We start from the raw sequence: 25,022 nt of genomic DNA, 5'->3' as shown, positions 1-25,022 counted from the left end.
AAATTATAAGCAATTAGGTATTGGCAAGGCATCAAATGAAATAGAGAATGCACTGAAATATGCAATTAAAGAGAGAAGTCAGGACTAGATAAGGGTGAGACACGTAGACACTATTAAGAATCTAAGAATTTATTCTTGAGAGCCTCGATAGATTCTAAGCAGAAGCGTGGAGCGGATTCCGACTTATAGGGACCCTATGGGACAGAGGAGGCCTGCCATATAGGATTTCCAAGGCTGTAATCTTTAGAGAAGCTGACCACCACATCCTTTTCCCCTGATGGGTTCAACTTTCAGTTAGCAAGCGAGTGCTTTGACTACTGCCCCAACGGGGCTTCTTGAGTTTAATTATAGTAGACATGGATTAAACCTGGCACTAAACCCATTGTATACATGATCTCATTTACACCACAGCAACCCTACGAGGTTGCCACTAATGTTAACACCTCCACTTTTTACAGGTCTTTACATGTAAGGCAATCAAGGTTGAATGTGTAACTTACCCGAGATCACTCGGTGCCCAGGTCTGACTCGAGCTCTCTCTTCACTACCTTGGACGAAGGAATTGAGAGTGGAGACAAAAGAAGGGGCAGATGTGAAAAATATTTAGGAGGTAAATAATAATTATCATTAGATGATGACGACGATAAATGTAAAAGCAATTTCAATTCGTTCGCCACACATTCGTGAACTTTACATCAGGTTCGACATCGGCGAGGAGCCGGCAGTCGACTATGACATAAAACTTCCAGATACGCAGGGTAACAACATCAGTCCTACCCATCTCCCCCAACTCATCGCAAAAAAACATACCGGACCGGGCTCCGGAGGCGGCGCCGCACGCCCGACCTCCCGCGCCGGCCCCGCGCCGGCCCCGCCCCGCGCCGCCCCGCCCCGCCCCGCGCCGGCCCCGCCCCGCCCCGCCCCGCCCCGCCGCGCCGCGCAGCCGGGGGCGTCTCCGCAGGCCACGTGGTCAGGCGTCCGCGCGCAGGCGGCTCCGGCGCCCGCGCTTCCGGGTTGGCGGCCGCGGCGGCGTAGAGGTGGAAATCGGGGCGGCGCTGAAGCCGCAGAGGGGGACCCGCGGACCCGAGGTGCGGTGCTGCCCCGCCGCGGTGCGCCCTCCACGCCGCCGGTGGGCCAGCCGCGCGCGACCCGGACCCGGTCCCTGCCGGATGCCCCAGAAAGGTAGGTCCAGCCCGGGCCGAAGGTCCGTGAGCGCGGGGCCCCGCGGCCGCGTAGATCCCTCCTCAACCGTCCACTCCCCTGTCAGGCCGAGGGTCCCGGGCGCGGATTCCCTCGTCCCGCCGCTCCCTTCCCGGCCGCCCCAGGACCCGGGGAATTGCCCGCTTGCGGCTCCGCGCGTCCTTTGACGCCAGCCCGGTTGTTCCAAGCTGGGTTTCCAAAGCGAGGCCGATGCATCTTACGTTACTATTATTTCATTGGAGATACCCCAAGATTCACTTTGCATATGTACATTTTCTTCGCTTTTTTCATGATTGTGTTCACTGACGAAATGTCTAATAATAACCGAAACTGAAAGTGTAGTCCCCATTCCCAAAAGGTATGCAATCAGAGAAAGTTAGTGTTGGCAAGGACTTTAGAGATGGTTGATCCCAATTCCTTCATTTCACTGAGGAGAGAACAGACCCTGAAAGATTGCATGGATATTGGGAATTCACTCAGCTGGTTAACGGTGCAACAGGCATGAGAACTCAAAAGCTGTTTTTTTAATTGACTTTTTAAAATGTAAGTGGTAAAATTCAGTTCACAACGTGAAGTGAATAGCAGGTTCGTTTGTATTGGGATTAACCTTATTAGATGATGCTTCTTCCTTTTTCAATAATGTTTTCTTATTTCAGGTTTAGCCTTGACCTATAAAGAAAATGGCAGAAACATCACCAGAGCAGCCTTCTGGACACCTTGTTGTCCACTCAGACACTCACAGTGATTCCATTCTGGCCAGTTTTGAGGATCAGAGGAAGAAAGGCTTTCTCTGTGACATCACTTTAATCGTAGAGAATGTGCATTTCCGGGCCCACAAAGCCTTACTTGCTGCCAGTAGCGAATACTTCTCAATGATGTTTGCTGAAGAGGGGGAGATTGGCCAGTCCATTTATATGCTGGAAGGCATGGTTGCTGACACATTTAGCATGCTGTTGGAGTTCATCTATACAGGTTATCTTCATGCTACTGAGAAAACTACAGAACAAATCCTGGCGACTGCTCAGTTCTTAAAAGTCTATGACCTGGTAAAGGCTTACACAGACTTTCAGAATAATCATAGCCCCCCAAAGCCAGCAACTTTGAACACTGCTGGTGCTTCAGTGGTTGTTATCTCTAATAAGAAAAATGATCCTCCCAAGCGGAAACGGGGAAGACCAAGAAAAGTCAACAGTTTGCAGGAGGGGAAATCAGGACTGGCTGCAGAGGAAGAAATACAGCTAAGGGTGAACAATTCTGTTCAAAATAGACAAAATTTTATGTCTAAAGAAGGAGACGGTGGTATACTGAACCAACAGATTTCAGAGAAAGAAATGGAAGAATCTCAGCCTCCTATTGAGTCAGTGGAAGAAATGCCATCTGAAAAAGATGAGAACTGTGATCCTAAGACCCAGGATGGGCAGGACAACCAAAGTCGGTATAGCAAGCGGAGGATTCGGAGATCTGTCAAACTTAAAGATTACAAACTCGTTGGGGATGAAGATGATCAGGGTTCTGCCAAAAGGGTCTGTGGAAGCACTGGAAGGAGAAAATGCCCTGGCCCAGAGGCCCGCTGTAAAGACTGTGGCAAAGTCTTTAAGTACAATCACTTTTTAGCAATCCACCAGAGGAGCCACACTGGTAATTACGCTTTTGTAGCATATTGGAATGTGTTTTGGAATTTGATATAGTAATGATAATAATAATGTGGTTGTTAGCTGCCATCGAGTCGACTCCAACTCCTGGCCATCTTACGTACAACAGAACAAAACATTGCCTGGTCCTGTGTCCTAACAATTGCCAGCACGTTTGAGTTAGGCTGTTGTGCCAATCCATCTCACCGAGTGTCTTCCACACCCTCATTGGCCTGCTACTTCACCAAACACGATGTTCTCCTATAGCACTTGATCCTTCCTGATGGCGTGTCCAAGGCAAGCGAGTTGGACAGTGTTCTGTTGCAGTCCATAAGGTTTTCATTGGCTTATTTTTGGACGTAGATCGCCAGGCCTTTCTTCCTAGCTTGTCTTAGTCTGGAAGCTTCACTGAACCTGTCCACCATGGGTGACCCTGCTGGTATTTGAAATACTAAGGGCATAGCTTCTAGCATAGCAGCATGCAAGCCGCTGTAGTACCATCAACTGACAGGACGTGGATGATAGTAATAGCTATCATTTATTGTGCAACTTCTGTGTGACGCACATTGTACAGAAGCCTCTATACATGTTATTGTATTTAATTCTCATAGCAATCCTATGAGATAGGTAATATCCCCCATTGAACAGATGAAGAGACCAAGTCCTAGAAAGCTTAAGTAACTTGCTCATGGTCACACATTTAGTGAAAGAGCTGGAATTTGAATCCAGGTAGCCTAATTCCAGAACCCCTGTTCTTATTTGGAGTAGTTGTTGGTTCAAGACCATCTAAGGTATGTATCCAGCTGAACTTTTCAGCCTTAATTTACAGGTAGTAGACAAACTTATTCTTTCTGATTTTTGAACAGGCCCTTATTCTTGACCACACCTGTGCTTTTGTTCAGGTTGTTTCTTCTGTCTGGACAGGTTTCTCACACGGCCGTCCAGCCGTAAATGCTTTCTCCTTTTTGGTCCCTCTAGCCATGCTGTCCAATAGAACCTATTCCGTTGACAATTCTATGTGTATATATAAACGTGTATGTATTTTATACTTATATGTGTGTGTGTATGTATACACACAAGTATATATCTGCACTGTTCACTACAGCAGCCACTACACATGTGGCCGTGGAACACTTAGTGGCAAGTTGTTTTTTTTTTTTATTGTGCTTCAGGTGAGTTTACAAATCAAGTCAGTCCCTCATACAAAAAGTTATACACACCTTGCTATGCACTCCCAGCTGCTCTCCCCCTAATGAGACAGCACACTCCTCCTTTCCACCTCGTATTCCCCGTGTCCACTCAACCAGCTCCTGTCCTCCTCTTTCTCCTCATAGCACCACCAGACAGGAGTTGCCCACGTAGACTCAAGTGTCCACTTGAGCCAAGAAGCTCACTCATCATCAGTATCATTGTCTATCTTACAGTCCAGTGACTAATTTTTAAAAATTTAATATAAATTTGAATAACCACATGTAGCTAATAACCACCATATTGGACAGTACAGCCCTAGCTGATAGTCTTTCATCCTTTGAGCTCTCTCTCGAGACCCTTAATTCACTCTGCTTTGGGTCAGGAATTGACTCGACGGCAACAGGTTTGGTTTGTTTTTTATACAGGGGCTCTGGTGGCACCATGGTTAAGTGTTTTCCTGCTAACCAAAGGTTGGCAGTTTGAATCCACCAGCTGCTCCTTGGAAACCCTATGGGGCAGTTCTGCTCTGTCCTGTAAGGTTGCTATGAGTCGGAATCGATTTGATGACAATAGGCTTTTTTTTTTTTTTTTTTTTAATATCCCTTGGAGGGCAGTGTTGGTTCAGTGTTAGAGTTCTTGCTTTCTCTGCAGGAGACCCAGGTTCAATTCGACCAATGCACCTCAAGCGCAGCTACCAGTTACCTGTCATTGGAGGCTTGTGTGTTGCTGTGGTGCTGAACAGGTTTCGACAGAGCTTCCAGACTAAGACAGACTAGGAAGAAGGGCCTGACAATCAGCTTCAGAAAATCAGCCAGTGAAAACCCAATGGATCCCAGCGGTCCAATCCCATTGTGTGTAGGGTTGCCATGAGTCAGGACTGACCGGATGGCAGCAAACAACATACATCCGTTGGTTCAATTGTAAGCTTGAGTATAGGCAGTAGAACTTAACTCTTGTATCATGCAGCAGCATCTAGCACCTGTGGTTTAGACCTGGCTGCTCACCTGGGAGCTTCTAAAACTACCAGTGTCTGGGACCCACCCCCCAACAACTTCCATTCAATTGCCCGGAGCTTTAGTGTTTTTAAGTGCAGATAGGTTGAGAGCCCTGGATTCTGGTACTTTGAAAAAAGTAGGTACTTGGTACGTATTTATTGAACTAATACTGTTTTGTAAATTTGGTTATATTTATCAAAGATATGTATAGGTACTGAGTTTAGAGAGTTTAAATGGTTAAGAAAGGCTTAAGAAAAACAGCATGTAGGATCTTCCTTTGCCCCAGTATTCTGGAAATTTTGTAGTGAATCACTTTAGCGTGGGTCTGCTTTATTCTATTGGAGTGGATACCGGGTAGGCCTGTACAGCCTGGTAACCCATATCCTTCAGTTCTAGAAAATTTCCTTGAATTATTTCTTAGATGATTTTCTTCCCTTCATTATTTTTCTCTGTCTTTTCCTTCTGAAACTTCTGCTGTTTGGATGTTGGAATTCCAGGATGACTTTCTTATCTTTTCTCATATTTGCCTTCATGTTTTGCTCCACTTCCTGGGAAATTTCTACTTTTTCTTTCAAAGCTTTTTTTTCTTTTCTACTCTTATTTCTTTTATTTCTAGGAGCTCCTTTTTTTTTTTTTTTTAAATAGCATTTGTTTCAAAGGGTACCATCTTACCTCTGAGTATGTTAATGATAACATTTACTTGTTTGTTGATTTTTGGTGTTTTCCTCACCCTGGTCAGTCTCTGTTTTCTACAAGTTGCTTTTTTCTTGTGCATTTTGGTCTCTGCCATTACTGTTAGAGACTTTCCTAGAATGGTGGGTTTTGTGTTTTTTCATATTTAATGTCAGAAAAAACTAAGTGGCAATTTTGCGAGTGTGAATAGGGCCTGCAGACAGTGGCTCGGTGTGGCTGGACCCTGTTTCCTTGGTTGTGCCTGGTGTCGGCATCTTGAACTCTCTTACCTTGGGGCCTTCACATTCCAGGAGAAGTTTCTGCTGTCTCACCTGGAGGCTCTAAGCCTGTCTGCTAGTGTCCTGGGGCACCAGGGGGAAAAGGCCGGGGAGGTCTCATCGTCTCAGATGTGAACTTTGACTTGCTCTCACTGGGTAGTCCCACTCAGCTGCACCTGGCAACTTCCAATCCAGAGACCTTTTGTTTTACCCTCTTCAGAGAACAGTCTCCATCTTCTGTTTAGGGGAATGCCCCTCTCCTGGCTACATGTAATGGGGGACTGGATCGGGGTTGGGGCCAGGGTACTAACTGCCTTTGAAACAGACTGTCAGATACCCTCCCTCACCCCCATTTTCAGAGTTATCATATGCCACCAATTCCTAAGCCTTTTGGAGGCTCAGTCTTAAAAATTAGAATTGGTCTCCTCTCTCCTCACTGCTGGCTTCAGATTCATCTGTTCTGGCTTCCAAAATTGTACTGCTGATGTTCTCTTCCTGTTCATTGTCTTTTGCAATCTATGCCTTTTAAGAGAGAACTCTTTATTGTCATTTTAATTTGAGAGGGACCACCAGAGGATTCTTGCTTAACACCATGCTTCTGGGGCTCTTGTTCCAGGGGAGCGACCTTTCAAGTGTAACGAGTGTGGAAAAGGCTTTGCCCAGAAGCACTCCCTGCAGGTCCACACCAGGATGCATACAGGCGAGCGGCCGTACACCTGCACCGTGTGCAGCAAGGCTCTGACCACCAAGCACTCGCTGCTGGAGCACATGAGCCTGCACTCAGGTAGCCCGGCTTGCACCTGGCTGGGGGCCAGCTGCCAACAGTCGCCCATTCCCTGGGTGGGCATTCCTGTGATCTCAGCCTGGTATCATTTCCCACATGGTGTCTTTGAAAGGTGGAATTAGGCATCTGTCACGGTGTTTTTTTTGTTCACAGTGTAGCTTAGAGTTCTGCACAGCATCAAGCCTTAAAACTAGGGCTTGTAAACTGGCTCCTGGGACTTAAGTGTGCAAACATGTTTTGTTTAACTACCAGAGGTTAGAATTATTTTACCCTGAATGCCTTTGGGGGAAACCTGAATTCTCCAGTTCTGCCCCAATGTCCACCATTCCCTATTGCCTTACATGCTTTTGCACATTTATGTTACTGTCATAGACTCTGAAGGCATTTGAGTTTGCAGACAAGTCACTTGTATTATTTTGCAGTGAATGGGCACCTGGGCTCACTGTGGTATGTACCTTGTTAGTGAGCATTCTAGTTCTCTAGTTTTTGCATGTTTTAGTGTTTTTTTTTTTATTTGGCAGGACAGAAGTCCTTTACCTGTGATCAATGTGGAAAGTATTTCAGCCAGAAAAGACAACTAAAAAGCCATTACCGAGTTCATACAGGTACAGTAAAGTAGGAGAAAATTTGGATTGGTGAGGGAAGGGGGGAAGAGAAACACAGATACGAATAGTTTCTGAAACATTAGATTCAAATTGTAGATGAGTGTTCAGAGGAAAAGGTCTTAAAAGCAATCTAAATTAGATGTCCTTGTGTTATTCTCTACTACCATCTGATTTATATTTAATTTTTATACTGTGGTTTTTGTGTGGCACACAGAAACCCTACAGGATTGGTATCTTTCAAAAGCACCACTTGTGTAAGAAGGCGCCAGGTAATTGGTTGCTAGTGTTGCCCAGACAGAGACATCAGCACACCATTGCTTTCAGTCCTGGCTTTCTCCCACCTGGCTCTACACATTGTCCTTTTTTATTTCGTATCAACTGATAAGAAAGGAAAAGGGGTTGGGAATGTCATTTGAGATCATTTCGCCATAACCACATCAATGCTTTGAGAAAAAAGGTGGTTACATTTAGGAAGATTGGAACTGTCCCAGCTCTCTTGGGGAAGCAGTATACTCTCGTGAGTTAAGGTGCATAGGAAAATATTAACTGTTACCAAATTCATTAAAAAAAAAAAAATTACTGTTGTTTTATTAAAATACCATATTTAAAGTGATTATTTTTCAGGGAAGTGCTTTAACACAAATCACTGAAGAAATGCAGGGAGAGCATATAGGCACTGACACTTTTTTTATTGTTGCGACAAGGCCACTCATTACCGGAATGCAACCACTGCCATCGCAAATTCATGGATGTGTCTCAGCTAAAGAAACATCTGCGAACACACACAGGTAAACTGCAGCTCCTGGTTCCTTTCTAGTATGCTTTATGTTTCCAGGAGAGTGACGAATGAAGTACTCTGAGTTCTCAGACTGGTTGGAAATGTTTATTGTAAATTGGCTGGGAATCTTATAAGTAGATCATTTAAAAGGCCAAGGCAGAATGCTGTTGGTATCATTCTGTGGGAAGGTTACATCTCTTTGTAAATTAGTAAAATGGAAATCACTTACTGAGCACTTTCTATAAATGGATATTTAATATGACAAAACAGTACAAGTCTGAGGTTCTGTGTTTGACTCATAATTTACTTCAGCATTGAAGATTATCCAGATAATTTTTTTTAGAAGAGGAAGGAAAATGAAACAACCAAAAAGGTAGCATGGGCACTAAGGATTTTTCCAGTTTTCCTAGAACCAGCACATATAACTTGAGCATTGCCACCTGCAGAAAAGTCAGCTTCAGGGAGGAAGAGGTGGCAGGATTGATTAGGGCAGCTCAGATTCTTTCACTGAAGATCAGAAATGTAGAAATGTGGGTCTCTAAACTTTTTGGTCAAGAGCACTTGTTTAAAATAAGCCTCTTAGATTTCCTAAGAAAAACTTTGCATTATAGGTTGACTAGTTAATGGTTCTGTTGAAGTATCTACCAAAAATACATATCAAATTGGTTTATGTTACTTTGGACAATTTTTTTTAAACACAAGTTATTTTTCATAAAGTCAGTAAATGTCACGGTATAAATTTCGTATGTACAGCCTTTCTACAAACATTGTCATTAATGGGTTCTGTGAAATTTAATTCATTCCACAAGTGCACTTGGCAAGTATTTATTGAGCACTTACTGGGCACCAGGCACTGTTCTAGGCCCTGAGGATGCAGCAATGAATGAGACAGAACTCCTGCCCTTGAGAGGCTAACATTCTAGCAGGGGAGACAAAGAACAAACAAATACGTTAACATGTAGGTGGTGGCTTAAGTGCTATGAAGAAATAAAATGTACGGTAAGAGGACAGAGCCCAGGAAGGGGAGCTCTTATGTGGTGCTGGTCTGGGAGGCCTCACTGATGAGGTGGCATCTTAGATGGAGATCCAAATGCGACATGGGAGCTAGGGAGCCATTGTGGATATCCAGGAGAAAACCATGCTAGGCAGAGGGAACAGCAGGTGCAAAGCCCTGAGGCAGGAGTGCCTCTGACTTGCTGAAGAAATGCCAGAGGCAGGAGGGGCTGAGGCAGGAGGAGGAGTGGTGTAAGAAATGAAGAGACACCTGTAGTCTGCATAGTGCAAGGGTTTTCAATCACCTTAGCTGCAGATTTAACCACCTGAGAAGCTGTAAAAGGAAAGCCTGGTCCCAGCCCAAGATTCAGATTAAATTGATCTGGGGTAGAGCTTCAGCATTTGCAGAGCTTCAGAGTTGGTAGTTTTAAAAGCCCTCCAGGTGATTGTAGTGTGTACGTAGGCTTAAGAAAGGAGCCCTGGTGGTGCAACAGTTAGGTACTCACCTACTAACCAAAAGGTTGCTGCTTCAAACTCACCCAGCAGCTTTGCAGGGAAAACACCTGGCAATCTGCTCCTGTAAAGACTACAGCCTAGAAGTCCCAGTGGGGAAGTTCTGCTCTGTCACATGGGTTTGCTGTGAGTCAAAATCAACTCAATGGCACATAGCAACAACAAAGCTTAAGAACCTGGGAGGCCACAGTGAAGACTGGATTGTATTTAAAGCTTTAAGGAGAACAGCAACATGATTTGACTTAGAATTTTAATAGAATCACTGCAGCTACCATGTGGGGTGGGGTGAGCAATGTCCAGGGTAGAAGCAGAGAGATCCATTTGGAGGCTCTTGCAGTAATCCTGGGGTGAGAGCAGGTGGTGGGTTGGCCCAGTGTGGTAGCAGTGGAAATAGTGACAAGTAGTTTGATTCTGGATATATTTTGAAGGAAGAGTCAACCTGGTTGGGTGTGGGATGTGGGGGTGTGAGTGAGATAAAAAGGAGGCAAAAGCAACTAGAAGAATGAAAAACTGGGGAAGTGTGTGGGAGGAACAAATCAAGAGTTAGATTTTGAACGTGCTGGGCCTAAGATGCCTGTTTGACGCGGAGTAGGCAGTTGGTACTTGGGTCTGGAATGCAGGGCAGAGATAGGAATTTACACACTTACTCATCAGCCTGTGAATAGCATGTGAAGCTGTGATGAGAACACCTGGGGGTTGAGTGTGGCTGGAGAAGAGCGGAGGTGGCTTGGTCTGGCTGAGTAACAGGTGAAACATGCTGTCTTGGTTTTTGTCTTTTAAACATAAGAGTTAGGAATGCTTCTAGTCTTTGAGTAGAATGAGGTCTTGAAAGTAAGAATGAAAAGGAACACAAATTCTATCCCTTATAATTCCAGCAATCTAAAGACAGAATAGGAAAATGGAAGATTTTGGTGGGTAAAAAGGAGGTGGAGAGGGTTCCACAAAGTGCTTTGTATGACTTAGGAATCAAAAAGAAAATTGAACCCATCAGAAAATGGGGCTTGGTGGAAAAATTTGGGAGCAGATAAAGGTGATGCTTGAACAACATGCTGAACATAAAGTAATGTTGCTGAACTGTACATATGATGAATGTTGAAGTAGCAGATGTTTTGTTCCATATTTACACACACACACACACACAGAAATGGGCTCATTGAGGTCAGGAACTGTGACTGATCTGTCCCCAGCACCTAGCACAGAGAATATGTGCACTGTTTGTTGGCATTGTAAAGAACTGGTGTGCCACTTCCCCTGCTCTCCAGGCATTGTGTTGGATGTGTAGAGAGAGGCTTCCTGCAGAGCTGTGCGCACTTCTGCAGACAGTGGTGTGAGCTGATCAGGAGGCAGGTCATGCTGAGAGGGCCAGGGCAAGAAGCACTGATTGCTGCAGCAGGGCCGTGCTTTGTTAGAAAACCAAGATTGTCACTGCTTAGTTCTTTAAGTGCAAACTCTGGGTTAGATGTACTGCACCAAATACCATGGAAATATGAGATAAATAAGAGATGTCTATTAACAGGGCATTGTCAGTGGGGGGCACAGACACATTTGGAAATGGAGGCAAGGTGGCAGGCAGGCAAGCAACACCCGTGAGATCGCCACAGTTCAGGGGCTAGTCCTCAGATCTTGTCCCTGTGCCTGGAGTCAGTTAGGCTCACAGGGACTGAGTCAAGTTAGCCAAGCAAACTCATAAAACCCATAAACCAGCAAATGTATTTAATGTAAGAAAGGGACTACACCTTTCCCTTGCCCGTAGTACTTCTTTGCTGACATCATTGTACCTGAGAGCCAAGTTAGTAAGTAGAAGGTTGCTAGTACAGCTGGGGGCATGTCGGGAATGTCAAGGCTATGAAGAGCCTGGTGAGTGAGCTCACCCCACCGCACAGTGCCACTGCTCCAGGGTCTCTCTCCCGTGGATGGTTTTAGACCCTGATTCCTACGCTGTGGGTGCCAACTCATGTAGCTTGCCCTGTTTAATAACACATAAGAAAGTTAGTTAAGTCACAGCCTTTTCTTCTTCATTTTAATACAGTCTTTCTCATTTTGGGGGGTTATATTGGAAGCTTCCTAAATCTCCTCTGCTGCTTGTTTCCAGACCCTCTGTTAGTGTTCCTCATTGCCGTGTGCCTGACATCTGGAGGCCCCTCACTATAACGTACCCTTTCAGGGTCCACTTGCCATCTTTTGAGAATCTCAGTACAGCGTGACAAAAAGCCATGATAGAGGTGTGTGTGCAGTGTGATGAAGTGCCTCACTTCCCCTGAGAAAGCATCCCAGAGGAAAGGAGTCAGCTCTGGATAGACAAAAGAAGTGGGAAGGGGAGTTCCATGTAGGAACAGAGTGTGCAGAGCCTGAAGATATGAGAGCCATCCCTCCGGGGCTGCAGTGAGGGAATCCACAGGGGGCAGGTAGGATGGGATTGCTAGGCAGTGGGGTCGGCCCATGGTGAAGACGGGTGGGGGTGCTGGGAGGACAGGAACCACAGAAGATATTTATTTAGGGAGGAGGATTTGTGGATTGTGGATTTTGATTTGTGTATAGAAAAGAACTCAGGCTGCCCCAGGAGGATGGACAGAGAAAAAGGGTTCTGGGGATGATCCAGGTAGGAGGCTCTTTAGGGAAGAAAGAAGAAGGCCTGCAGGTCAAGGGAGTGGAATGAAGAGATGTATTTAAGAGATGCTTTGTGAAAACATGTTTGTTACCTACGTGACAAAGTGTTAATATCCCAAATAAGAAAAAGTGAGCACTCCAATAAAAAACTAGGCAGAAGACATGAAAGGCACTTCACAGAAGAAGACATAGGAACCGCCAGCTACATGTATAAAACAGTGTTCAGCTGCATTAATCATCAGAGAAAAAGAAGCATGCTTCCCCCCTGCCCCTTTGTTAGATTGGCAAATCTGTGAGGAAGTAGGCATTTTTATGTACTGTTGGCTGTTAACCGAAAGGTTGGCAGTTTGAATCCACCAGCAATTCCTTGGAAGCCCTATGGGGCAGTTCTTTCCTGTCCTATAGGGTCACTATGAGTTGGAATTGACTCAATGGCAATGGGTTTGCTTTGGGTTTTGGGGTTGGTAGGAATATAATTTAGGAACTTTCTGGAAAGCACTTGGGCAATATTTATCAAAATGTAAACTGTCCAGTTATAAAAAGAGGTTTGCATAAGGATAGTCATCATAGGCAAGATTGTTTATACTGTCACAAGCTTAAAAATGACCTACATATCCATCAGTAAGGGATTAGTTAAGTAAAATTTGGGCAGTATACACAATGGAGCCCCACTCAGCCTTTCAAAATGGCGGTGTGGCTTTATTTGACACACAGAACAGCATGCACTGGATGATCTCATGAGTGTAAAATTGTGTACGCAAATGTGCAGATGCCTAAAGAGATAACCTGTAAAGACGCTCATCACAGTGTTAACTGCCTATCTCAAAAGAAGAGAATTTGGTATGGTTTTTATACTCTTTGTACTTTTCCGTATCATTTGATTCTTTTACAATGAACTTGAGCAATTTTTTAATAAAAACAAAGTTATGTTTGGCAGTGGGAAGAAGGATTAGCAATTGAATATAAGAGGGGAGAGAGAATTGGAAGCATCATAATGGCTGTTGTATCTGACTGGGGCTGCCAGTAACCAAGAAAGCTGTTTCTGGTTTCAGGGGGTGACTGTGGGAATCCAGCTGGTAATGCCCAGCAGGCAATAGTAGGTACTACTTGGAGCTATAAGGGGAGGAAAAAAAAATTCAAACCCGATGCCATTGAGTCAGTTCCTACTTATAGCAACCCTATAGAACAGAGTAGAACTGTCCCATAGGATCTCCATAGAGCGGCTGGTGGGTTCGAACTGCCTACATTTTGGTTGCAGCCATAGTTCTTAACCACTGCACCACCAGGGCTCCATAGGGAGAGGAGGGGGTGGTATGTAGTCGTCAGGGTGGGGTGAGGTCGGTAGAGTATACTTCCCAGAAGAGGGTCTAGAAGGAAACCTTAAGTTGCTTAAATAGTGTGTCAGCATCCCCATGGGTGAAACCCTCCGATTCATACTTGTGTCTCCACCCTTTCCTTTAACCGCCTCTAATCCTCCTACAACAAACTTCGTTCAGGTTCCACTGCCACCCAGGCCCTGTCCCCTCGTCTTTTCTTCCTTCTCTGTCCACCCCCTGCCACCTTAGCACCTCATGTGTAGACTACTGCAGGGACTCCTGCCTGGTCCTACTGCTTCCAGCCTCAGCCTCTCAGTCCACCCTACCCATGGGTTCATCTAGTTAGTGTACTTTTGTCCTCTTGTTCTTCTGTTGAAAGCTTCCAGAGGCTCCAGAAGTCCTCTGCCTGGAATATATGGCGCTTCATGGCCTGGCCTCACCTTGTAGCTTTTCCACTCTTCAGAGTGAATCCCTGTCCTTCTCATCCACACCATGTGGTCATTTCTAACACCAGCTTTTTGGTCACACTATTTATACAAGTTCTCTGGTCCAAATTGCCATTCTCTCTCCATTCTAGCAGATCCTGCCTCAAGCCATATCCATCATCTTGTCTGAACTCAACATCGTTGATACCGTTCATTTTAACATTTAGTCAAATACAGCCCTATGTTACTTGATTACTTGTGTATCTTGTCAAATAGACTGAATTCTTTTTGAGGCTGTGAGCATGTCTTTTGTTTCTTTTCTGTTTTTTAGCTCAATGTGTAGTACTTTGGAGATGGTCTTCAGTGTTTTAGAACTGAATAAACTTAAAAAGGAATGGGTCAATCAACTGAACGTAGTATGCTGTGTAACCCTGTTACCAGAAGGACAAATTAGAAGCTGAGGGAACAGGAAAACTTCCCCAGATTCACCTGGGCCAGGAAAATGTGTCTTACTGTCCTGCCCGTTCTCTCAGAGAGCCTCGGCCAGAGAATGTTGTTTCTGGAAGGAATGTCTATTATTTTGAACATTTGTCCTTAAAAAAGCATTTGCCAGGAGAAAGATGTTCTGAGGTATAATAAACCCAGATTGAATTGTTTTTGAGTGGTTAGTCAGGAAAAAGTCAGTCCTAGTAATAGGGTTTCACAGAACTTTACAGTCATAAATAAAAAGAACAGGCACTCCGTCTTAGTTTCTGGAGAGGGAGAAAACCAAGATCATAATAGGCCCCACATGCTCTAATTTGTGGGGGTGGAAAAAAAAAGAAACCCATTGCCACTGAGCCAATTCTGACTCATAGTGACCCTATAAGACAAAGTAGAACTGCCCCATAGGGTTTCCAAGGAGCAGCTGGTAGATTCAAACTGACAACCTTTTGGTTAGCGGCGTAACACTTAACCGTCATGGCACCCGGGCTCCCTAATCTGGAAAACTACTGAAAAATAATGACAGTGGCCTGGTCTTAACCTTGGAGTTAACAATGCAAAGGTGCAGACTTGTCCGAATTGTTACAAGTGTCCTCTGCCCAGGTGGAGCTTGGAGAAATGTCCAGCCTGAATTTTCCAGTTGTTGTTAGATGTTGTCGAGTCTGACTCATAGTGATCTCATGTGCCAGAACTGCCACATAGGATTTTCTTGGTTATAATCTTTATGGGAGCAGATCACCAGGTTCTTTCTCCTGTGAAGCTGCTGGTTGGGTTCAAACTGACAACCTTTCAGTTAGCAGCCAAGTGCTTAGCCATTGTGCCACCAGGGCACCTTATATTTTCCAGTAGATGCTATGAAAAGGAAAGCTACCCATCCTCCACTTCAACTTACACTTACCCCTTGCTGTTGCTATTACCTGGTTAAGTGGGATTGTGCTGCTTTTGTTTTTTTGTTGTGTTTTATTTTGTTTTTTTAATTCATAGTTCTTCTGCCAGCATTGGGATCACTTAATTTTGTTTCTGGAGGGCATGAACAGTCTGTCGTTGTATGTGCAATGTACAAGTTAACACTGATGTCTGCTGATATAAATAAAACATAATGGGGTTTGGAACAGCCACAACTTCTGTGTGGACCTCAGTTTCCACACCTGTGAAATTCTTTCATTCAACAGGGATTTCTTGAACAGTGTCCCAGGCCCTGTTCTAGGCACTGGAGAACTAAAGGAATAAACCCACAAATCACCTTACTTAAGAATGGTGTGAGACGTCTTTTTTTTTTACATGGAAAAACTGGAACCCTCATTCATTGCTGGTGGGAATGTGAAGTGGTATAACCACTATGGAAAATAGTTTTGTGGTTCCTCAAAGTTAGACATAGAACCTCCATATAACCTAGCAATCCCCATCCTAAGTAGGTATAGCCATAAGAAGTGAAGGCAGTAATTGCATCCAGATACCTGTACACCTGCCTTCATTGCAGCACTTTTCATAATAGCCAAAAGGTGGAAACAACCAAAATGTCCATCCACAGATGAGTGGATAAACAAAATGTGGTACATACACACAACGGAAGTACTACTCAGCCACGAAGAGAAACAAAGTCCTGGTGCATGTCACAACAACGAACCTTGAAAACATCGTGCTGAGTGAGATAAGTCAGTCGCAAAAGAACAAATACTGTATAATCTCACTTACGTGAAATAAGCAAATATATAGGGTCGCTATGAGTTGGAATCGACTCGGTGGCACTGGGGTTGGGTATAGAAACCAAAGGTATTAGTGGTTATCGGAGTGAGAGGAAGGGAGGGGTAAGGGGGAGTTTTTGCTTACGGGGTACTGAGTTCATGTTCATGGTGGTGGAATGATTCGGAAAAGGATAGTGCGAATGGTTGCACAACTTGAAGACTGTGATGTTTCTAAACCGTACTTCTAGAGATTGTTGAGATGGTGTATGTTTTGTTATATATAATTTCACAATTGTTTTTAATTAGTCAAAGTTGCTTTTCTTTGGCTTTAAAAAGAAGAATGGTGTGAGATAGACAATAAACAAATAAAATGTGTAGTGTATGAGATGATGACAGCATCATGGGAAAACTAAAGCAAAGAAGCAGACCAAGGAATGCTCTAGGTGCAGAGGCTGCTGATGAACCTCCCTGGTAAACAACACTTGTCAGAGGCTTATAGGGTTGCTGTGAGTTGGTATCAACTTGATGGCAACAGGTTTGGTTTAACCCTATGGGGCAGTTCTACTCTGTCCTGTAGGGTCGAGATGAGTAGGAATTGACTCGATGCAACGGTTTTGGATTTTTTGTTGTTGTTGTTTAGTGGAGATGATTGAGTAAGCCATACTGGGAGACCCCTGGGGGTGATGCCAGGTGGAGGGGATGATGCATACACAGGCCCCAAGTGAGGACTTGTCTAGGGTGTGGTACTGAGTGACCATCAAGGATGCCAGAGAGGCTGGAGTGCAGTGAACCAGGAAAGTGGTAGATGAAGTTAAGGACGACTGAAGAGGTGAGAGGTTTAGATCTGTGGTTTCTTGTAGGGCAAGGACTTTGGCTGTTATCTCAGGATGGGGGACCACTAGAGTTCACAGTAGAAGTATGAAATGACCTGAAGGATCACTGTGGTGCCACATTGATAGCGTATCACAGGGAAGCAAGAGCAGAAGCATGAGATTGGTTAGGAGGACCAGGGGCTGTCCAGGGAGGTGGTATTCTGGATATATTTGAAAGGTAGATATAAATCTGAGTAATACATAATCACCGTAGTGCACGGGGGTCCTTTTGAGGGTCAAGTGAGCTACTCTTTGTGAGAAATTCTTTAGAAGCTGTAAGGTATGAGACTGTAAGTTGCTATAATAATCTAAAGGTGAAAAACACAGGAGTAAATACTGTGTGTTCCTTTGTTCCTGCGTTACCTCCTTGTTCAGTTTTAAGAGACAGAACTGTGGCTCACACTTTACCTGTATCTTCTTAGCACTTAGCATGCATTGTGGGTACTTGGTAAATGCTTCATTTGGTCATTCATGCTTATTGAGAGTTCAAGTGATCCTGCCTTTGTTGTTTTTTTATATTTTGAAACTGTGGGGAGGTTTTTGCTTTCTTTTTTTTTAGCTAAATGTATATTTTTAAATGTTTTTCTTTTTTTTTAGGTGAGAAGCCATTTACTTGTGAAATCTGCGGCAAATCTTTCACAGCAAAGAGTTCTCTTCAGACCCACATCAGAATCCATCGGTAAAGTTTTACAGATGTTTTTCTCACATGGAGTCCTCATTCAACCCTAATGTTCAGTGGGGTGACATACTACCTATATGGTCCTTTTCCCCAGATTAGTACTCCAGTAGAATTTTCAGTGTAATTTATTTATCTTCTCTTTTCAATAGAGAAATTCCTCACTTAGGCAAAATCGGGGAAAACTGATCAGTAAAAGTTTGCATTATGACTTCATGTATTTAATTTTAATTTGGTGACAGGGACTGGTCCAAAGCTTAAAACCTCAATTTAAAAAAATTTTTTTATTAATTGCTTCTAAATAATTAACTCGTTTGTTTACACAAATTACTTCCTGATTGGATCTAAGAGTTCTCACAGCATCAGAAATAATTAGGAGCTGTTTGGATTTTATAGTTAAATATACAGTCATGTATACATAACGAGCCATTAGAGCCTAAAACTTAGCTGAGAACTAAAAACAAAAAAGAGTTATATGTGTGGTATTTAAATATTTACTTTCTTATCTCAAGGTATATACTATGGAATCATAAAATTTATCACATCTAGCCTAACCCCATCTGCCGCGCTTTCTTCAGTACCATCCCCGCTTTAATTTTTTTTGCTAATTGGATTAGAAACAAGCCAGTAGAAGTTGTGACTTGCTCCAAATCTGTAAGTTAGTAGAAGAAGCCATGACTTAAGGTTTCCAATCTGTTTTTTCTCTATTCTCCACTGCTTCTCCCTAAATAAACAGGCATTTCAGTTTAAAAAAATAAAATTTCTGTTTTCTTGTAGAGGAGAAAAGCCCTACTCCTGTGGCATATGCGGTAAATCGTTCTCTGACTCCAGCGCCAAGAGGAGACACTGCATTCTACACACGGGCAAAAAGCCTTTCTCCTGCCCGGAGTGTCATCTGCAGTTTGCTCGCGTAGACAACTTGAAGGCTCACTTGAAAATCCATAGCAAAGAGAAACACGTGGCAGACACCAGCAGCGTTTCCAGCAGCAATAATTCTGAAGAGGTCAGGAATATTCTCCAGCTGCAGCCATATCAACTGTCTACCTCTGGAGAGCAGGAAATTCAGCTTCTTGTAACCGATTCTGTACATAACATCAATTTCATGCCTGGCCCTAGCCAGGGAATCAGCATCGTTGCAGCTGAGAGTTCCCAGAGCATGACCACAGATCAGGCTGCTAACCTCACCCTGCTCACGCAGCAGCCAGAGCAACTGCAGAATTTAATTCTTTCAGCACAGCAGGAGCAACCCGAACACATTCAGAGCCTCAATATGATTGAAAGCCAGATGGAACCTTCCCAGACGGAGCCAGTACATGTAATCACACTCTCCAAGGAAACCCTGGAACATCTTCACGCCCATCAAGAGCAAACAGGGGAGCTCCATTTAGCTGCAAGCACTTCAGATCCGGCTCAGCACCTGCAGCTGACGCAGCATCCTGCTCCCCCACCACCCACTCATCATGCACCTCAGCCCACACCACTTAGCCAGGAGCAGAGCTGACCTATAAACACGTTTGGCTCCTCTCTTGGTCTCTTCTCTGGAAGCCAGCCATATCTGGGTTGTAAACACTCAAAGTCAGGCTTTCTGAAACGCCGACTTACAGATCCTTGCAGAGATGTGATAACTGGCTGAGGTTTGTAATGCTTTCCAGGCAGGAATATGTGCATATCGTGTCTTACGATAGTGCTGACTTGGCTTTAGCATTTCAGTATTCGTGAATGGTTTTCATTTTCATCTACTACATCTCTTGAAGATGGGGGCTATTTTTCCTTGGGGTATTTGTGTAGACTTTTCTGTAGATATTGATGTTTGCAGCCAAAGGTTATGGTGTTGGTGGCGTTGCCAGTTATATCTTTTTATTTTTTAGAGCAAAGGAAGTCATGTGTTCGTTGAATTGGGTCAAGTGTTTGTTCCACTTCCTCATTTCTCATGGGCAACACAGTTGCCACTACAGATGACTGCAGCCCACCCAGGGCTGCATATGACATATCACGTTTGGAGAATTTGTCCTTTAAGTGCTTCCAGTCCCGTAAGAAAGAATAACTGCCTCAACATTTAATCTTCGTATGCTACAGTGGCCTCTCTGTGTCATGCTTAAGGTAGACTCAAAGACATATAAACTAAATTTCTGTTTTACTCAGTTCATATAACAAGAAAGTCAAAAATGCTGAACTCAGTTTTTCTGAGAAACATGGACTTCAATTTAAATTAAAACGTCTAGATTGGATCGAGGCACTTACCCCAAATAAATTCTAAGTAAAGCAAAGATATTTGATCTTTGTGATGAAATTAAAGCTTTCTTGATTATCTTGCAACAGTATCGATTTATTCAGTATAATTTAAGTGTTAAATGTACTCTACTGAATTCTAATTGTTCTCTAAATATGTCGATCTGTGTATTGTGTCTGATAATTTTCAGGAGATGGGAACTTACTATAACTGAATTTTATTGCAAACTGTGTTAAATCCCACAAAATGGAGATTTTTTTAAAAAAGTAAATATCCTGTCCTAATCTTAAAGAGAATTTGGGGCCACAGAAACTTTGCAGCCAGCATGTGTCTTTAATCCTGTTACGATTTTAAGTAATTGCCAAAAGATTAAATTATGTTTGGGTTAAATTTTAGAGCTCAGGGTATTTTATTGAGCACTTTTCGGACCACTTACGTACTCTCAAGTAAACTGGTAGAGAACATTTGAGAAAATCCCCCAAAAAAGGTGAGCAATAGGCTATCTAAGTTAACAAGATGCTGGTGGAAAGTAGGGGTGATACCCTAGAGTTAACAGTCTTTACATCAGTTCCTTGTTTTCTTGTTTCAGGTATCTTTGATTCCACTTGAATCAAGTTAAGTGTTTTTGGAGGTTAAAATAATAGAGAATTCTTCAGATTTGAAAGAAGACGAACACATTTTTGTTGCACATTTGCCAAGCTATATGTTATCGTATGTAACTCATGAAATTTCGGAAATGATATATTTTATGTGTGTCAAGCTAAGTAATGTTAAATCAGACCTGACGAGAGCAAAGATAAAAATCTTACACCCTAAGTATTATTTCAGGTTCTTGATTTAGTCATTAAAACTATTTAACTTTATTCTTAAAACAGAAATTTTTACTGGCTCACATTTTTTCCAGGGGGTGTACGTAGTATTAAAGTAAATGAATTTTCGACTGCTCGCTCTGGATAGCTAGATAATTAATCGGGAAATACTGTCACACGGCTGTTTGTAAGACATGTTTAGCTCTGTGACAGGCTACCTCAGTGCTGTCTAATAAACAACATGAAGCACATATTTAACTTTTCTAGTAGCCACATTAAAAATGGAAAAAGAAACAGGTGAAATTATTTTTAATAATATATTTTATTTAACCTGACATTTATAAAATATTATAATTTCAACATGTAATCAATATAAAAATGTATTAGACATTTTACATTGTCTTTTTCATAGTCTTCAAAATGTGTATTTTATACCTACTTACTGTACATCTCATAGTAAGAGATGAGATGTATAGGGTCGCTATGAGTTAAAACTGACAGCAACAAGTTTGGTTTTGGTTTTACTGTACATGTCAGTGTGGATGTAATGTTCATCAGATATACTTGATTTGTGTATAAACCAAACCTGTTGCCGTCGAGTCTATTCTGACTCATAGTGACAGAGTAGAACTGCCCCATTGGGTTTCCAAGGACCGACTAGTGGATTCGAACTACTGACTTTTTATTTAGCAGCCTGAGCTCTTAATCATTGTGCCACCAGGACTGCATCTGTATATAGGTTTCATAAAAGTTACAGCTGAAAACGTAGGTTCACATATGCAGGTATTTCCAAACATAAAATTTTCTTCAATAACTGAAATGAGTATCAGTTTTAAATTTATATTTAAAATTACATAAAATTCAGTTCCTCCTTCTAACCACATTTGAAGTGCTTGATAGCCACATGTGGCTAGTGGCTACTGTTTTGTATGGCACAAGCCTACCTGTTTTTTAGTCTGAGAACCAGTCCCAGCCATAAAAATATCTTTTGGAAGAGTTCTGGATTATTTGACCAGCTGTCAAATTTGCCCTACTTGAAACAAATTCTTCATCGCAGTTCACTTGCTGCAGGGGTAGATTTTAAATCATTGAAACGGCTTCAGGCCTATCCTTGCACTTGAATAAGGCTAAATAAGAACCAAACGCGCCTGTCCCGACACTTACCTACAAATCTAATGTAAAGACACAGGAAGGGAGCTTCTTGGTAACCCAGGGACTGCCTGTGTTTGTGAGCAACTGGTTGGATAATCCTGAGGAATAAAATGAGATTCTCCCTATAGATACTTACAATCTAGGCTTTCTTAAATTGGAGCAACAACAATATCTGCCATGTATTGAGTCTTTTCAAATGCTAGAAGCAAAGCCAGGTGCTTTAGGGCAGTATCTTGGTGGCACAGTGGTTAAAATGCTCAACTGCTAACCAAAAGGTCGGCGGTTCAAAACCACCAGCAGCACCAAAGGAGAAAGATGTGGCAGCCTTACTTCTTTTGAGATTTACAGCCTTTGTAACCCCATCAGGTTGCTATGAGTCAGAATCAACTTGACAGCAGTGGATTTTTTTTTTTTTTTTTTGGTCTGAGTGCTTCTCAAACCTTTTTCATGCCATGGCACACAAAAAATAAGATATATACAGCACCTTGTGTTTAGGGAACTCCAGTAACCTCAGACCATGACTGGCACCCAGACGCCAGAGGGGAGCAGTGTCTGGAACACACCTGTAACCCTTTTGAAGCACATTTACCTTAATCTTCATGACATTCCTATGAGGTAGTAATATGCCTATTTTATAGATGAGAGCATTGAGGCCCAAAAAGATGAAGTCACTTTCCCCAGATCACAGTAAAGAGGCAAGACTAGGACTGGGGCATAGGACCAGCTGATTTCCACTGTACTTCTTCCCCCAGAAGGGTGTACTGCCACCAGTCCTTTGAAACTTTAAGCTGGATTTCTCTATATGATGAGCTCGATGTAATAAGACCTTTTTGACTAAAACTGACTTAAAGCTTAATTGAAATTTACGAACTATATGAAAGTTAACTACTAAAGTGAAAAATTGAAGTTTAGAGTATACCTGTTTTATTTTTCTACTCATTTTTAAGTAAGGATCAGTCCCTGGAGAAGGACATCATGCTTGATAAAACAGAGGGTCAGCGAAAAAGAGGAAGACCCCCAAGGAGATGGATTGACACAGTGGCTTCAACAATGGGCTCAAGCATAGCAACAATTGTCAGGATGGCACTTTACTGGGCAGTGTTTCGTTCTGTTGTGCATAGATAGGGTCGCTATGAGTTGGAACTGACTCAACGGCACCTAACAACATTATTAAGTAATGAGGTAAATTTTTACCCTCAGTTTCAAAGCTTAAATAAACTGAAGAATTGAAAGAAAATCCTTTGTTTTCTCTTGCTTTTGTAAATAGCAGGTACAGAGGAATGACTCCTAGAAAAGTTCCCTTGCTTTCCTTTTGTAAATAGCAGATATCAAGGAATGCCCTCTAAGAGAAGCTGAAAGTCATTGTGATTACTGGTCTTGCTTTCAGCTTCTTTACACATAATCAAGCAGTAAAGGCTTTTGTCGTTACTGGAATATATGTGTGTTTGTGTGTATTTCATTCTCACCTTTAAACATGTAGCATATTAGGAGAGCTTGTAAACTGAAGCGCATTCAATCATATTTTTCAACACAAAATGTCGGCGCTTGAACACATTTAGATTACCTTAGCAAGGAATCATCTTAGCTTTTTTATTTCTGTGAATCTGAAAAGTGATACTCTATACAATGTGAAGTGTAGAAAGAGGAAAAAATTTGAGCAGGGGTAAGGACAGGGAACTTCCTTGATCTTAGAGCATGGATTTATTATTTTTAATATCCATATTATTAGATCAAATATGAACTTGAGTATGATTTTCTGAAAGAATACTTTGGTTCGTGGTTTTAGTTCCTGTTGCTTTTAACCTTGTTAAATGAAAAGTAAAACTGAAGCTTCCTTAGGTTAAATTATAGTTAAGGACAAAAGTGTCTACATTTTTAGAATCTACCTCTCATAGGAAATTTTAGTATGATTAAGTGGCTTCTGGGTAAATTTTTCCAATTTTAGTGTTTGAGGCATGTAAGCACTCACATAACAAAAATACTGGAAAATATTTAAACTTATCCTGAACCTATTTGTATTTTTAACCTTTACAGCCTCTCAGTAGAATTCCTTGTGTTATCTTGGAGTTTGTGAAATCATTCCACTTTAATAAAAATAAAAAGCACCATACGGATAAAAGCCAAAACCAAACCCATTGCCACTGAGTCAATTTGAACTCATAGTGACCCTACAGGACAGTAGAACTGCCCCCAGAGGGTTTTCAAGGCTGTAATGTTTACAGAAAGAGACTGCCACATCTTTCTCCCAGTAAGTGGCTGGTGAGTCTGAACTACCAACCTTTTGGTTAGCAGCTGAGCACTTAACCACTGCACCACCAGGGCTCCTAGTATACAGATAGACAGTGGGAAAGAATGAGGGACCCAAATTTGTGACTCACCCACCCTAATCAGCCAAAAGAAAAAGCTGGGGAGTCATTCTTAAGAGGACCCTCCTCATCCCCCCACCCCACACATACCCCCAGTCCATTTACTGTCATGCCAGTTTGACCTCAAGATAATTTTGAATCCTTCCGCTTCTCCCATCGCCACTGCAACGACATGGGCTTTCTCCTGGACTCCTGCCAAGGCCTGACCGATCCTTTCCAGCCCTCACCCCACCACCTTTCTCCATTGGAAGCAGTATTCTATGTGTTCACCACTGTCTGTCCTTAGCATCAAGCAGAGCATCTTTCGAAATGAACAAGTTTACGTTTTTATTAACGCAAATATGATCATGTCACTGCTTAAAATCTTTAAGTGCCATTTCCCACTTCACTTAGAATAAAATCTCTGGTCCAGCTTCCTCTTAGGCTCCTCTTGTGCTTACTTCATTATATCAGCTTCCTTGCTGTTCCCTAAACACACCCAGCTCTTTGGAGGTTTCTCAGCCTCGAAAGGTTTCCACCCCTATCCTCTTGACTAATTACTCATCTATGATCTGTCAGAATTCAGCTTAAGTGTCACTTCCTCAGGGAGGCCCTTTGTGACCCCTGATTTCCATCAACCTACCCTGTCATATTCTTTTATAGCACCCTGTACACTTTGGGCTCAGTTTGCAATTATTTTCACATCAGGTACCCTGTCTGTCTGGTCACACTGCATCCACAGCTCCTGGCCTAGGACCATCAATTTGTTGTTTGAACCCACT

General features: G+C 42.8%; 1 protein-coding gene across 8 annotated transcripts; it reads left to right on the top strand.

The window, feature by feature from the left end:
- The first annotated feature begins 1,056 nt into the window (after positions 1 to 1,056).
- On the top strand, positions 1,057 to 23,132 carry ZBTB24 (zinc finger and BTB domain containing 24). Of its 8 annotated transcripts, none has more exons than XR_010322567.1 (8): positions 1,058 to 1,182; positions 1,857 to 2,838; positions 6,584 to 6,751; positions 7,273 to 7,356; positions 8,061 to 8,144; positions 17,626 to 17,707; positions 18,482 to 19,338; positions 20,524 to 23,132. XR_010322567.1 is itself a non-coding variant. In XM_064289615.1 (7 exons), exons 2-7 carry the CDS (start codon positions 1,881 to 1,883, stop codon positions 19,203 to 19,205), a joined length of 2,100 nt encoding a protein of 699 aa, XP_064145685.1. In that variant the 5' UTR covers positions 1,058 to 1,182; positions 1,857 to 1,880; the 3' UTR covers positions 19,206 to 23,132. The 8 variants fall into 8 exon arrangements, 2 of the variants coding, with proteins under 2 accessions (XP_064145685.1, XP_064145690.1); XR_010322566.1 differs by having other exon boundaries at positions 18,482 to 19,804; XM_064289615.1 differs by having other exon boundaries at positions 18,482 to 23,132.
- The last annotated feature ends 1,890 nt before the right edge of the window (positions 23,133 to 25,022 follow it).

This window comes from Loxodonta africana, chromosome 1 (genome assembly GCF_030014295.1).
Source record: "Loxodonta africana isolate mLoxAfr1 chromosome 1, mLoxAfr1.hap2, whole genome shotgun sequence".
In the NCBI taxonomy this organism is placed as follows: Eukaryota; Metazoa; Chordata; class Mammalia; order Proboscidea; family Elephantidae; genus Loxodonta; species Loxodonta africana.
Note: the sequence above shows the minus strand (reverse complement) of the source record. Positions and strands in the feature narration are given on the sequence as shown.

Excerpts from the sequence above, each read along its gene's own strand:
- ZBTB24 (XM_064289615.1), top strand. The coding sequence starts at position 1,881 with ATGGCAGAAACATCACCAGAGCAGCCTTCTGGACACCTTGTTGTCCAC. Across the intron at positions 6,752-7,272 it reads GCACATGAGCCTGCACTCAG|GACAGAAGTCCTTTACCTGT; the intron begins GTAGCCCGGCTT and ends TTTATTTGGCAG. Across the intron at positions 7,357-8,060 it reads CCATTACCGAGTTCATACAG|GCCACTCATTACCGGAATGC; the intron begins GTACAGTAAAGT and ends TGTTGCGACAAG.